This window comes from Carassius gibelio, chromosome B1 (genome assembly GCF_023724105.1).
Source record: "Carassius gibelio isolate Cgi1373 ecotype wild population from Czech Republic chromosome B1, carGib1.2-hapl.c, whole genome shotgun sequence".
Lineage (NCBI taxonomy): Eukaryota > Metazoa > Chordata > Actinopteri > Cypriniformes > Cyprinidae > Carassius > Carassius gibelio.
The window spans coordinates 10,185,496-10,196,985 of record NC_068396.1 but is presented as its reverse complement, the minus strand read 5'-3'; the positions used below and the strand labels follow the sequence as shown (position 1 = coordinate 10,196,985).

Genomic DNA, 11,490 nt, shown 5'->3' with positions numbered 1-11,490 from the left:
GTGAAAGAGAGAGAAAAGAGTGGACTGTGAAAGCGCACAGCTGGAGCAGAGAAGCAGAACTACTGTTCAGGGTCATTTTTTTTTTTTTTTTTTTTTTTTTTTAAATCAAGCAGGAGCACGTTGCTCATCAGTCATCACTCAAAATATATAAAGGACATCATTATTATCTGTTGTAATGTTACAGTAGTAATTTAGCTGAAAAATAATCAGAATTTTTTGGGAAGCTGAGAAAATGGTTACTATTGTTTAACTGTGGTAACCAAAAATTTAAAATTATTTTACAAATGTATTTATTTAAAAATAAATACAAATCCATTTGCAAAACAAAAAACAAAACAAGGTTATTGTACTTTTATATAGGCTAATAAAAGCATGGTAAATTTTTGTAAAGTAAAAACATGACTCGTGTACAGTATTAGGATTTTTCTATAAATATATTGTTGTATTGTAGAGTATTGTAAAGTTTTGTTCAATCTTGAGTATTAAAGTCATGAGAGAGATGGATAACAGGGCAAAATAAAGAGACTGAAGAGAAAAATGGAAGTGAAGGTGCAGTTCAGGAGAGAACTTTTAATTATTTGCATGTTCCCAATTAAAAGATTTAAACCTTTTTTATGTCAGGTCCATACAAAAAATAGTTTTGTCCATGAATTTGTTTGTATGAGTTTGAATTTTCCATTCTGAAATTTTTTCCCAGTCCGCCCCTCCTGTAAATTAATGGCAAAGACATGGCTTCAATTACTACACATAGGCCTACTGAAGCTTGCAGTGTTATCAACCTCTGCCGTCTCAATATAGGAGTACACAAGCACATAAACATGGTTTCTTGTAACGCCACGCCAGCAGAGGGAGCCCTCTCCCGAGTACTGACTGTGATCCGCTCCCTCTGCTTCACCTGTACTTCCTGTTTGTGCTATATATAAGCATGGCCCCCACCACTGTCACGTTGCGAAGTATTGCCAGCCTGTCTGCCTTACCGAGCGGATTTCCCATTGCCATAGTTTGCCTTCTTGTGTATGATCTTTGCCTGGTTTCCCTGTCTCTGTCTTTGGATTTGCCCACCGTCTTGTTGTTTGGATTGGACTGCCTATCTGTGTATGATTCTCTGTCTCCTATGATTACGATTCCCTGCCTAATGTTTGGATTTGTCTGCTGTGGAAGTTATTAAACTGCACATGGATTCTAACGCCGCCTCCGCGTCATTACATCTCTAGAACTGCTCTTTCACTTCATGCATTTTACTTATTTTGAGAAAACTATCATCATATCATATACAAAGAGACAGCAGTTTAAAAAAAACACTAATGTTTCAGGAGTTTATTATACAGAATATGACACATGCTTATTAGATAACTGTATTTGAGTTGATGTATATGCTTTTATTTATTATTATTTAATTTTCACAAGTTTAGAAAAGTAATCAAAAATTACTGAAAAGTAATTAGTTACATTACTTTAATAAAGTAATTGAAAAAGTTACACTACTATTACATTTTAAACAGTGTAACTTGTAATCTGTAACCTATTACATTTCCAAAGTAACCTTCCCAACACTGTATATATATATATATATATATATATATATATATATATATATATATATATATATGAATATTTCTTTACTGTCATACATTAAATCAAAGTAAACCTTTTCTGTTTTAGATCAATAAATATAAAAAAATATTAAATCGAGTGTGGGAGAATTTTTACGTATTTTGTATTTTTGTCAGAGGTATACATACACTTCTTTAGTATTTGGTAGAATTGCCCCAAAACTGTTCCATTTGGGCCAAACTTTTTGGGTATCCTTTCACAAGCTTTCTGCCCAGAAGAAGCACTACAGTACAAGACAGTATCATCTGCATAAAAATGGAGGTTAGCATCTTGAATGTCATAGTTGAGACTGTTTATATAAATGGTAAATAAAAGGGGTCCCAACACAGATCCTTGGGGAACAACTTCAGCAGTCTCTGATGATTTGGATAGTTTACTTTCTATTTGTACATATTGAGTTATTTAATTTAAATAATTTTTAAACCAAAGAATAACCTAACTTGATAAACCAATGCTTTTTAAATCGATAAAAGAGAGGCACAGAAATCATAATTATCAATCAATCCCACAATATAATTTAGAACTTTTTTTGCAAAACCCCAACTGATTAATAGACAATACTTTGTTTGCATTAAAATAACTTTGATGAAACACAGAGCTTTGAAGTTGGGATTATTTGAATTTGTAGTATTTCCAATAAAGTAATCAGCCTTAGCTTTTCTGATAGTGATTTTGCATTTATTTCAAAGATGCCTAAAGAAGATCCAGTCTGACCTTTAGTCAGATTGTCTAGCTTTTACCCAAGCAACATCACGCTCAAGAATAAGAGCAGATAGAGCTTCAGAAAACCAGGGATTATCCCTACCTTTAACACATTTTCTTTAGGTTCATGCTTATTGATAGATAATATAAAGCCATCATAAAAATATTTCCAGGCAGACTCAACATCAGGCATAAGGATGATCCTTATTGAGTGATTTCGACACCATTCTCTGTAACTGGAAAGAGGGCCAGACTAGTGTGGACTATTAGCCACAAGATGGAGCCATTGTTTCCTACTCTTTTGGGATGTCTTCATAGTCACAGACACAACTCAGAAAAACGACCGGATTAATGTACAGGTCTGATGTATTTTTTACATTCATAAACATTCTTGAGAGGACAGCAGACATATCCACTGAGATCTTAGCTGAGTAAAATATAAAGAAAACTGTTAGCACCTACAAGACATATTATTTGAAATAATTAGGCAGAATCACATCTTGGCATATGGATGTTCAAATGTGAAAAATTTGAGGCTCTTTAAGTGAGGAATCGGATGCCAACTCTTATTTGATTGGCTGTCTGTAGTAGAAGTATTTCTGCTAAACGGCTTTGATAAACTCAATCTTTGTACTTTTCTTTATAAAAAATATTATCTTCACAATAGAGAAGTGTGGGGCATCATTATGTGTTTCGGTTATATTATAAAAATAATAATAATAATATATAAATTAATTACTTGTACAAATGTTTCAACAAGAATACACTAGCATGAGATGAGTAGGCTACTAAAGATTTGTTAAAACAACTAGTCATTCTATTCTATTTGTGTGCTCTATGCAGGCATGAGTCACTAATCATCAGCACATGTGAAACAACACCAATCCCATTGGTCCACATGGCCCATGACATCATAGGCGGCATGCCTGGAAGTATAAAAGGGCACCTGCTGAATACATCACAAATTTTGTTGTCTTCAGCAGCCATCTGTTTGAAGTGTGTGAGAGACTAAGGCAGGTGAGCACTGTTGAAATGCTCTATGCCCAAGGTTTCTGTCATCTTCTGACTCATCTTGTCATGAAGTCTAGGCTCCACTCACTTTTGTTCCTATTCGCAAGGGATGCAGAACAAAGTCTTTGTTTCCCGCTGCCCGATTCGCAGTAGAGGAACTCACACACACCACACACCCTCTTTATACAGGTTGTCAGATGCCACAGATATTGTTGGGTTGTTATGACAATGATGTGTGAGTATGGAGTTGTTTTAGCCCTGATCCTGTGAGATTGTGGGTGGAGCTGTATTGAGCTCGGCCGTGCGTGTTATAGTGTATGGAGAGCCTTGCTGGGCGTGAATATATTTAAATACTCTGTGGAAAGAGGCTTCCAAGCTTTCTCTCCCAGGGTGTTTCAGCACCTAGAGTGGTTATTGGGAATTTATGCCTCAGCCATATCACCCTGCAGCCCAAGACTGGTTGCCCACTGAAGCTAAGCAGGGCCTCCTAATAATCTCCATTCATTGAATTGGTTCTATCTTTCTTTCTCCTCTCCACCTGAAGCTGGTGTATAGTGAGCGCACTGGTGCCATTGTCCTGTGGCTGCCGTTGCATCATCAAGGTGGATTCTGCACACTGGTGGTGGTTGAGGAGAGACCCCCCACACCCCCCATATGATTGTCATTCATTCATTAAATTTCTCTTCCTGAGTTAAACCGATTTCTGGGTAGTTTTAAGTGGGCGGTCCCTATGAATCCTCCTTAGTGGGTTTGGGCTGAGTACACTGCTTCCCCTCTTCAGGGCTTAAAGGTTTATTTCACCCAAAATGAAAATTAGTTTGTGTTTTACTCACCCTCGAAACACTCTAGGTGTATATGACTTTCTTCTTTCAGACAAATCCAGTCAGAGTGATATAAAAATATCCATATTTCAAACGTATAAAACACCTTTTTCTCACTTCCGTTATCTATCACAGGCAGAAACTGTTCTGGCAGATGTTGTAGTACGCCAGCATTGCGTGATTAGTGAAAAATGCTAAGAGAGAACAAAACAAATCACCGGACACAAATTAGGTCAAACCAAGCATTTGGAAAGAAAAATGTCAGAGAATTTCAATATAAGCCAAGAGGATTTCATTTGGTTTTCCTTTGCTAAAGTAAGGAAACTTTGCTTCCTTTGGTACTATAAGCAAACTTGTGAGACTAGCATATCTCAGAGCTGCTTACACTGAGCTTTCATAGTACGACATCTGCCAGAACTGCTTCCGCCTATGACAGATAAGAAGTGTGAGAAAGGTATTACATTTGAAACGTGGATATTTTTCTTACAAATACGCATTCATTTACTACAGAAAACATTTATTCACCCCTCAGAGCCATGTGTGCCGCATTTTATTATGAATGTTCGTGCTTTATTTGACGACTTGTGGACAACTAACCCTAGCTCTTTAAGTGAATAGTCCCTGCTCAGAATGTAGCTGTCTGTGGATAGTTATGCCCTAGAATATGGCAGTATTAGGCTATGTTCTAGCCTGGCTAGGGATCGTGCTGTCTCCCCTTCAGGGTTTTAAGTAGATGGCCCACTTCCATGGTCTTGGCTTCTGGGCATCAGCCTTAACTGAGTGATCAGCTATTCAAAGATAGCTGTGTCCAGCCCTCTACTGTTATAGCTACAGCTTACATCAGGCTTTGATCTTGAACTAATCATCTTTGTGTCTGCTCTTTAACAAATAATTTACTAATGGTCCAGATCTCCCTCTTGTGAGCTTCTGGTCCATGACATGGTGCTTCGCTAGCATACTGTCGGATTGACACGGATTGGGGACCTTAGTATAGCCATCTGAGGGTGGTTATATTCCAACCATTATATGACAGAATGGGCATCTGAGGATAACTATGTACTAGCTCAGTGATTTCTCACCTGCTTGGAGTTTCAAATAATGGCCTCTTGAGTCCTTACCTAGACAGTTCTGTCTCGAGTCTTTGGGGTTGTAAGTAGACAGCCCACTCTTTGTGGTCTGAGTAGTTTCAGTCAGTCTCTCTTGTTGTAGCCCTTCCTAGGCACATTGCTACCCTTTTTAGGGTCTTTAAGTAGCAGACTCCATGATCCCTTGCCTAGACAGTGATATCCCTCCTGTTAGGGTTGTAAGCAGATAGCCCGCTCTCTGTGGACTGGGCATCTCTGTAGGAAGGCTATCTAGGCTAGCTGTGTATTGTCTACTGTGGGACTGATGTGGATTGGGGACCTCATTAGCATAGCCATCTGGGGGTGGTTATATTCCAGCCATTGTTATGACAGGACGGGTTTACTTGAATACAGCTATCTGAGGCTAGCTGTGTTCTTCTGCAGTTCCTAGGTACATAACTATCTGATAATATCCATGTGCTAGCTCAGTGACTTTTTTTTGGAGAAACTCTGCAGGTGCTTGCTGGGTGTCAATTGCATTTGTTAGCTGCATACTGTATGTGATGTTTCTACTAATTTCAGACGTGTAACTATCACATCCAAAGTTATCAAAATTTACAGTAATCCTGGCCTCATGAGGAATAACAGTCAATTTTATAATGGTTAATTTTCAGATACAAGACATTCTCAATGGTGACATGAGACATCCTCATATGCAACCTCCAGAGGCCAAATACAGCAGTGATTTATATGTGATTCATTGTTGTCAGATAAAAGCTGAATATGCTTTCTAGCTATGTCTGTAAGGTGCTGCAGATGAGGGTTTACTTAATTCTAACTCAACATTATGGAGGAATGGCCTCATATACTTTATAAAATATTCAGCAAATATCGGTTATTCAGTCCATTCAGCAGTGGGAGCTGTCCATTGTGCTGAATTTCTATTGGTTCTCAACACATTTAATAAAATGTAATTAAATTCAATATATTACATAATTGTTAGAATAGTGTGTATTACAAGAAATTCATTTTTCAAATTTTCTGAAGAATATCTAATATTCATTTCTTTATCAGTCTTAAACAAGTAATTCTTTAAATGAGAAAATTCATGAATCCACAACACCATTTTCAATATTTTTTATTAAAAACCCAATGTTATTGAGAACTTTGCCAAAATAAATTTGTAAAAAAACAAAAAAGTTGTTTGTTATTATTATTATTATTGTTGTTGTTGTTGTATTTTTCAATGGGTTTTTTTTCTCTAGTGTTTTGAGCTAAAATCAAGAACATGAGATGAACAAAAACTTTGAGATCAAAACAGCAACCTCAGGAAAATTAATAGTTCTAGGGTTGGCATGGTTTTAAATTATTTAGAGGGAACCAATTATGCCCCTTTTCACAATATGTAAAATTGGTCCTTGGTGTCCCCATAATGTGTCTTTGAAGTTTCAGCTAAAAATACCCCATATTTAATTTATTATAACATGGAAAATGTCATTTTTGAGGGTGTGTCTTTAAAAAAAAAGAGCTGTTTTGGTGTGTGTAACTTTAAATGCAAATAAGCTGCACATTCCTGCCCCATCCTAGAAGAGGATGTTGCATATACATCTCTGCTTTGCATGCCAACTGTAGTAAACAGCTGGTAGAAGCAACAAGACTGAGAGCAAGAGAATTGAGCCAAACATGTTTTAACAGGAGTCAGACACGGATGAAGGAGAGACTCCGGCAGACATAAAAGGACATAAAAAGTATTAAGGTAGATTTTGAGGTATTTTATCTTCAAAAATAAAAGTAATCTACTGTGCCCTCAGTAGCTCAAATGTTGGAAGAAAATGAAGACTCTCCAGGATATTTACGAGACATTGGTGATGTTTCAGCACTTGACAAACGGATAGCGACTCCTAAGTAGCTCTTAAAGCAGAGCTACGTGCGATTGCTTTAAGTGCATTCTTGGGAAACACACGTGAAACAACAACGAACGATAGTAAAATGACTGGTAGAAAACGGTTTTAAGCGCTAAGATCAATCATTATGGGGAAACCCGGCCCAGATCCGTCAGTGTGTTTAGTTTTACTATGGCCACGGGGGCAATTTAGCTTTGCTTTTGTAAAAATGTTAAAAATGTCTAAAACATGTCAATTTAATGCTTGTTATTACATTCCACATACACAAAGCACATTTCTATGTCAAAGTTACACAGCAAATAAATAAGTCATATCAGTTGACGTGATTCAGTTGGTTCAGTATCCCTAACTGTGTTCAGCAAATCATTAAAGTCCTAAAAGATAGGTTAAAGATAAGTGACAAGAGAATACATAAGGGGACAACATATTTATGTATTGTTGTTTATGGGGGAACTTAAGTGGGCATGTTTGTGTGTTTTAGGCCATGTCATTAAAATGACCAGTAGGTGGCGCTAATGTAGTTTCTGCAAAAAGTGTTTTACTCTTCTGTCCAACATAAAATCAATTCTATATTTTTTTTAAGGATAAAGATCAACAAATTATGAGTCCTTTATATATATATATATATATATATATATATATATATATATATATATATATATATATATATATATATATATATATATAAAACAGTTATAGATAACTGTTTTCCTTTATACTTAATACATCAGTACCACCAGTTTTACACTGTAGGCATTTTTAGGTTTGTCATCATTACAGCACCACCTAACCTAGCTTCCTCAAATGTATGGCTTGTAATTGTAGTACACAATCGTTTATAGAAATGTTAACCTAATGCTACAGACTACTTGGATATAACTATATATATATAATACTTGGATATAACTATATATATATAATACAATACAATATCATACAATACAATATTATATTATAATGTATAATATTAAACCTTACATAATAATATATAGGTTAATATACTTTATATACAGTATATAGAGAGAGAGGGGTTATTTCCGGGTCCAATATAGTTTTCGTCCACGTCAGCAAGTCATTGAAAGATTTCCCCCCCAGTCTTTGAAGCATATTTCCTACATTACTAATTTTATTCATTTCTTTTTTTCAGTCATTTAATTTAGATGTTTATTGCTATTTTTCCTGTCCTTTTGGAATTATTTCATTTATAAATTAATGTAAAAACGATTACTAAAGTGTACAATAAAGTAAAATCAAAACTTTATAGGCTATTATAATCCCATTGCACTTGAATAGTGTTAAAGGTGCACTCTTCCGATTGTCCTGCAGGTGACCGCATAAATATGTCTTCTTACGATGCACTTAGGGTTTTTACGATTACCCCAGACAGAGCACTCGTATATCTACGATGATTTTCAAGTGCTAGTTACGATGCTTTTGGGAAACAGACCGTAATATTAAAATCAGTCGTAAGATCGTTTTTACGAACGTCTTAGGCTTACAAAGCTTTTGGGAAACGCAGCCCTGAACACCAAATTAAGTCGCTTTTAGACAAATAATGGAAAGATAAAGTGAAATTATACAATGTAATCCCATTAAACATAGTGGCAAAGTAAATTTACAGGTAGAGGAGCACATATTAGTTTAGATAATCTTCATGTGAACCTCATTTGAATTGCCACGTGGTGTGCATTACCAAAGTAATAGGAAGTGTACAAAATGCTGTCTAGCAAAAACTGAAACCTGCTCTTTGTGATTCATTCTGAGAAATGCAGTAAATGTGATACTTCTTCATCCACCAGGGTCTAAAGAAATTAAGGCTTTTGCAAACATGCATACAAACCAAATTTACCACAAACTCACCACATAAGCATTTATTCACATCCACCCCTGTCCTACTTATTTCCTTTCCTATTTCTCTCATAAGCACACAAGCACTAAACTAAATGAAAATTCTGAGCTTAAGATTCATATCTTTTTAAATTAGAATAAAACAAGACCCTTTCTTGAGAAAAAACAGTGATTGAGTAAAACCTCTTTGAAGAGCTCTTTGAAGAACTCTGATGCTTTGAATATTTGATTAAAATCTGATTTGATTTTAATTTGATTTTAACCAGCAAAATGTATGCACAATTAGTATATAATGCACCTGTCTGAAGGAAAGTAATAAAATGAAAAGGAAAAAAAAAGTTTTTATTGCTAATGAGAAGTAACTAAAGAGGGCATCTAACTTTTTTCTTTATAGAATGAAAGATATTTAATTTTAAGACTGTCTGTTTACTTGTCACATTCTGTTATCCAAACACACTGTCTTTACCAGCATGGAGTGTGTTTTATAGAAATTGGGCTTAATTGCAAAGCTGAGTCAGATAAATGTTGCAGTCATTCAGTTTAACAGAAATATACACCTTAAAATAAGCATCACTTTACACCGAAAACCACATCCTGTTATTCAGATCATCACTGTGTGTCCACAAAGACTGTCCTAAAGCAGTTTTATTAGAGGTAAAAGAATATTATAAAATAATAATAATAAAATAAACAAAGCCAGAGCAGTACCAGAATAACAAAATTACAGATTTTAATTTATTAGCTCATAAAAAAAAAAAAAAAAAAAAAAAAAACATTGTGAAAAGTATCCAAGTTTGGAATTACATATATTTTACATTCAGAAGTAATGGTAAAAAGTCCTAATTACATGTGATCTTACATAACAATGAAACCTGCAATTTTTTTTTATGTTTGGAAAGTTTCAGAATCCACCTCAGTTCTGTTTGAGGTCTATTCAGTTTGTGTTCTGACCTGAGCGTAAGTACTGAAGTCAGAACTCTGCACTCGCTTTGTCTTGCGTTGTTTTTGTCTCTTGGTGATCACGTCTAAAGATGCATAACACACCTCTTCATCCACGCACTGAAATTAAAATAAATTCATTAATGTTTCAGTTTTTAGAAAAAGAGCCAATATATGTAATGAATGTGCATGATCATATTATTCATACCTCAGCTGTATTTCTACCTTTTAACTTATCCTTCTGATCTGTCGCAGCATCTGCAATGGATTGTTAAAGTAGATCATCCCTTACATACATAAATGCTTTAAAGTGCAAGTAGTTGTGGTTATGTATTATGCTTCAGTTTCTAACCTTATTATTACATTTTGTGTGCAGGCCTTGCTAAGCCAAAGAATCATAATTTACAAAACTGTTTTGTATAATAAAAATAATAAAAAAGTGGCAACACAAAGATTGTGTATTAGCAAATGATTACCTGTAGTTTTCTTACAAAAGAAGCAGAACACACAGATGGAGGAGAGGACAACACACACCAGACTCATACTGAACAGCATCGTCCAGCAGAGCAGACAGTCAGGAGGTGCAGAGTGTTCCGAGCAGGAATTTGCTTAACAAAAAATAAACACAAATCTATCAATGAATATTAATAAAAACTATTTTTTAAAAAGTCACTTCACTGAGAAGGTAAAGTTTTCCGGAATTACACAAACAATGATGTAATAATGACTAACAGAAGTGTTTTCTTACCTTCCAGAGAGAGACGAATTTGGTTTCCATAATAGTTCACTTCTGTTCTTGAGAGGATGCCTTTTTCATCTTGATTTACCTTATTCTCTACTTTTTTACAGTAGTACAGTCCCAGATCAGACCCACTGATGTTAGTAATATGTAGATCATAAGAATTATTATAGGGGTTGTGGATAAAGCTGAATCGCTGAAATATCTCCACGTCCAGTTTCTTATAATCTATTATGAGAGACGGTTGATTTTCATGAGAGCAGTTTCTTATCCATAAAATGTTGGAACCAAGAGTTAGAGAGCGATTACAGTAGAGAGTGATGTTGTCTCCTGGTCTGACTTTCATCTCCACTTCTTCTCCATAGATTATTTTCTGATGAAACAGTAAAACTGTAAAATCACAAAATAGCTTTATGAAGCACTTTAAATTGTACTATTATTCAAAAAATTTCACAGTAGTGCCATTTTCATTTAGCCGAAAAAGTAAAAAATATATATATATATATATCTTACACATGAGTGCGATAAGAACAAGTCTTGGCCTCTCCATCTCAGTCAGTGTTGTGAATAAGCAAGTCTGGCGAGGGTCTTAATGCAGACGTCAACTCTTATCTGATTGGTTCATGGCAATGGAAAGTTTTACCTAAAATAGTCTGCGTCATGAGAGGTTGGTAGTAAATTGAGCTGTTGTTTGGAAATATTAAAAGTTAGAGCATTTTTAACCAGTCACCAGTTTCCTTTTAAACTTTTTTGCTGTGATTTGGATTTTGATCAGGCATCTGATTGGTTAATAAAAATGGAAATGTTCAAGACAACTTAAGTTTATTTAATTGATATTTTTAACTATC

At 35.2% G+C, this 11,490-nt stretch overlaps 1 protein-coding gene across 1 annotated transcript; it reads right to left on the bottom strand.

The window, feature by feature from the left end:
• Nucleotides 1-9,750: 9,750 nt before the first annotated feature.
• LOC127948697 (uncharacterized) lies at nucleotides 9,751-11,187 on the bottom strand. The gene is made up of 5 exons (XM_052545336.1): nucleotides 11,156-11,187; nucleotides 10,652-11,032; nucleotides 10,380-10,511; nucleotides 10,112-10,161; nucleotides 9,751-10,023 (listed from the first exon to the last, which is right to left on the bottom strand). The coding sequence occupies exons 1-5, from the start codon at nucleotides 11,157-11,159 to the stop codon at nucleotides 9,895-9,897; spliced, it is 696 nt and encodes a 231-aa protein (XP_052401296.1). The 5' UTR covers nucleotides 11,160-11,187; the 3' UTR covers nucleotides 9,751-9,894.
• Nucleotides 11,188-11,490: the final 303 nt, after the last annotated feature.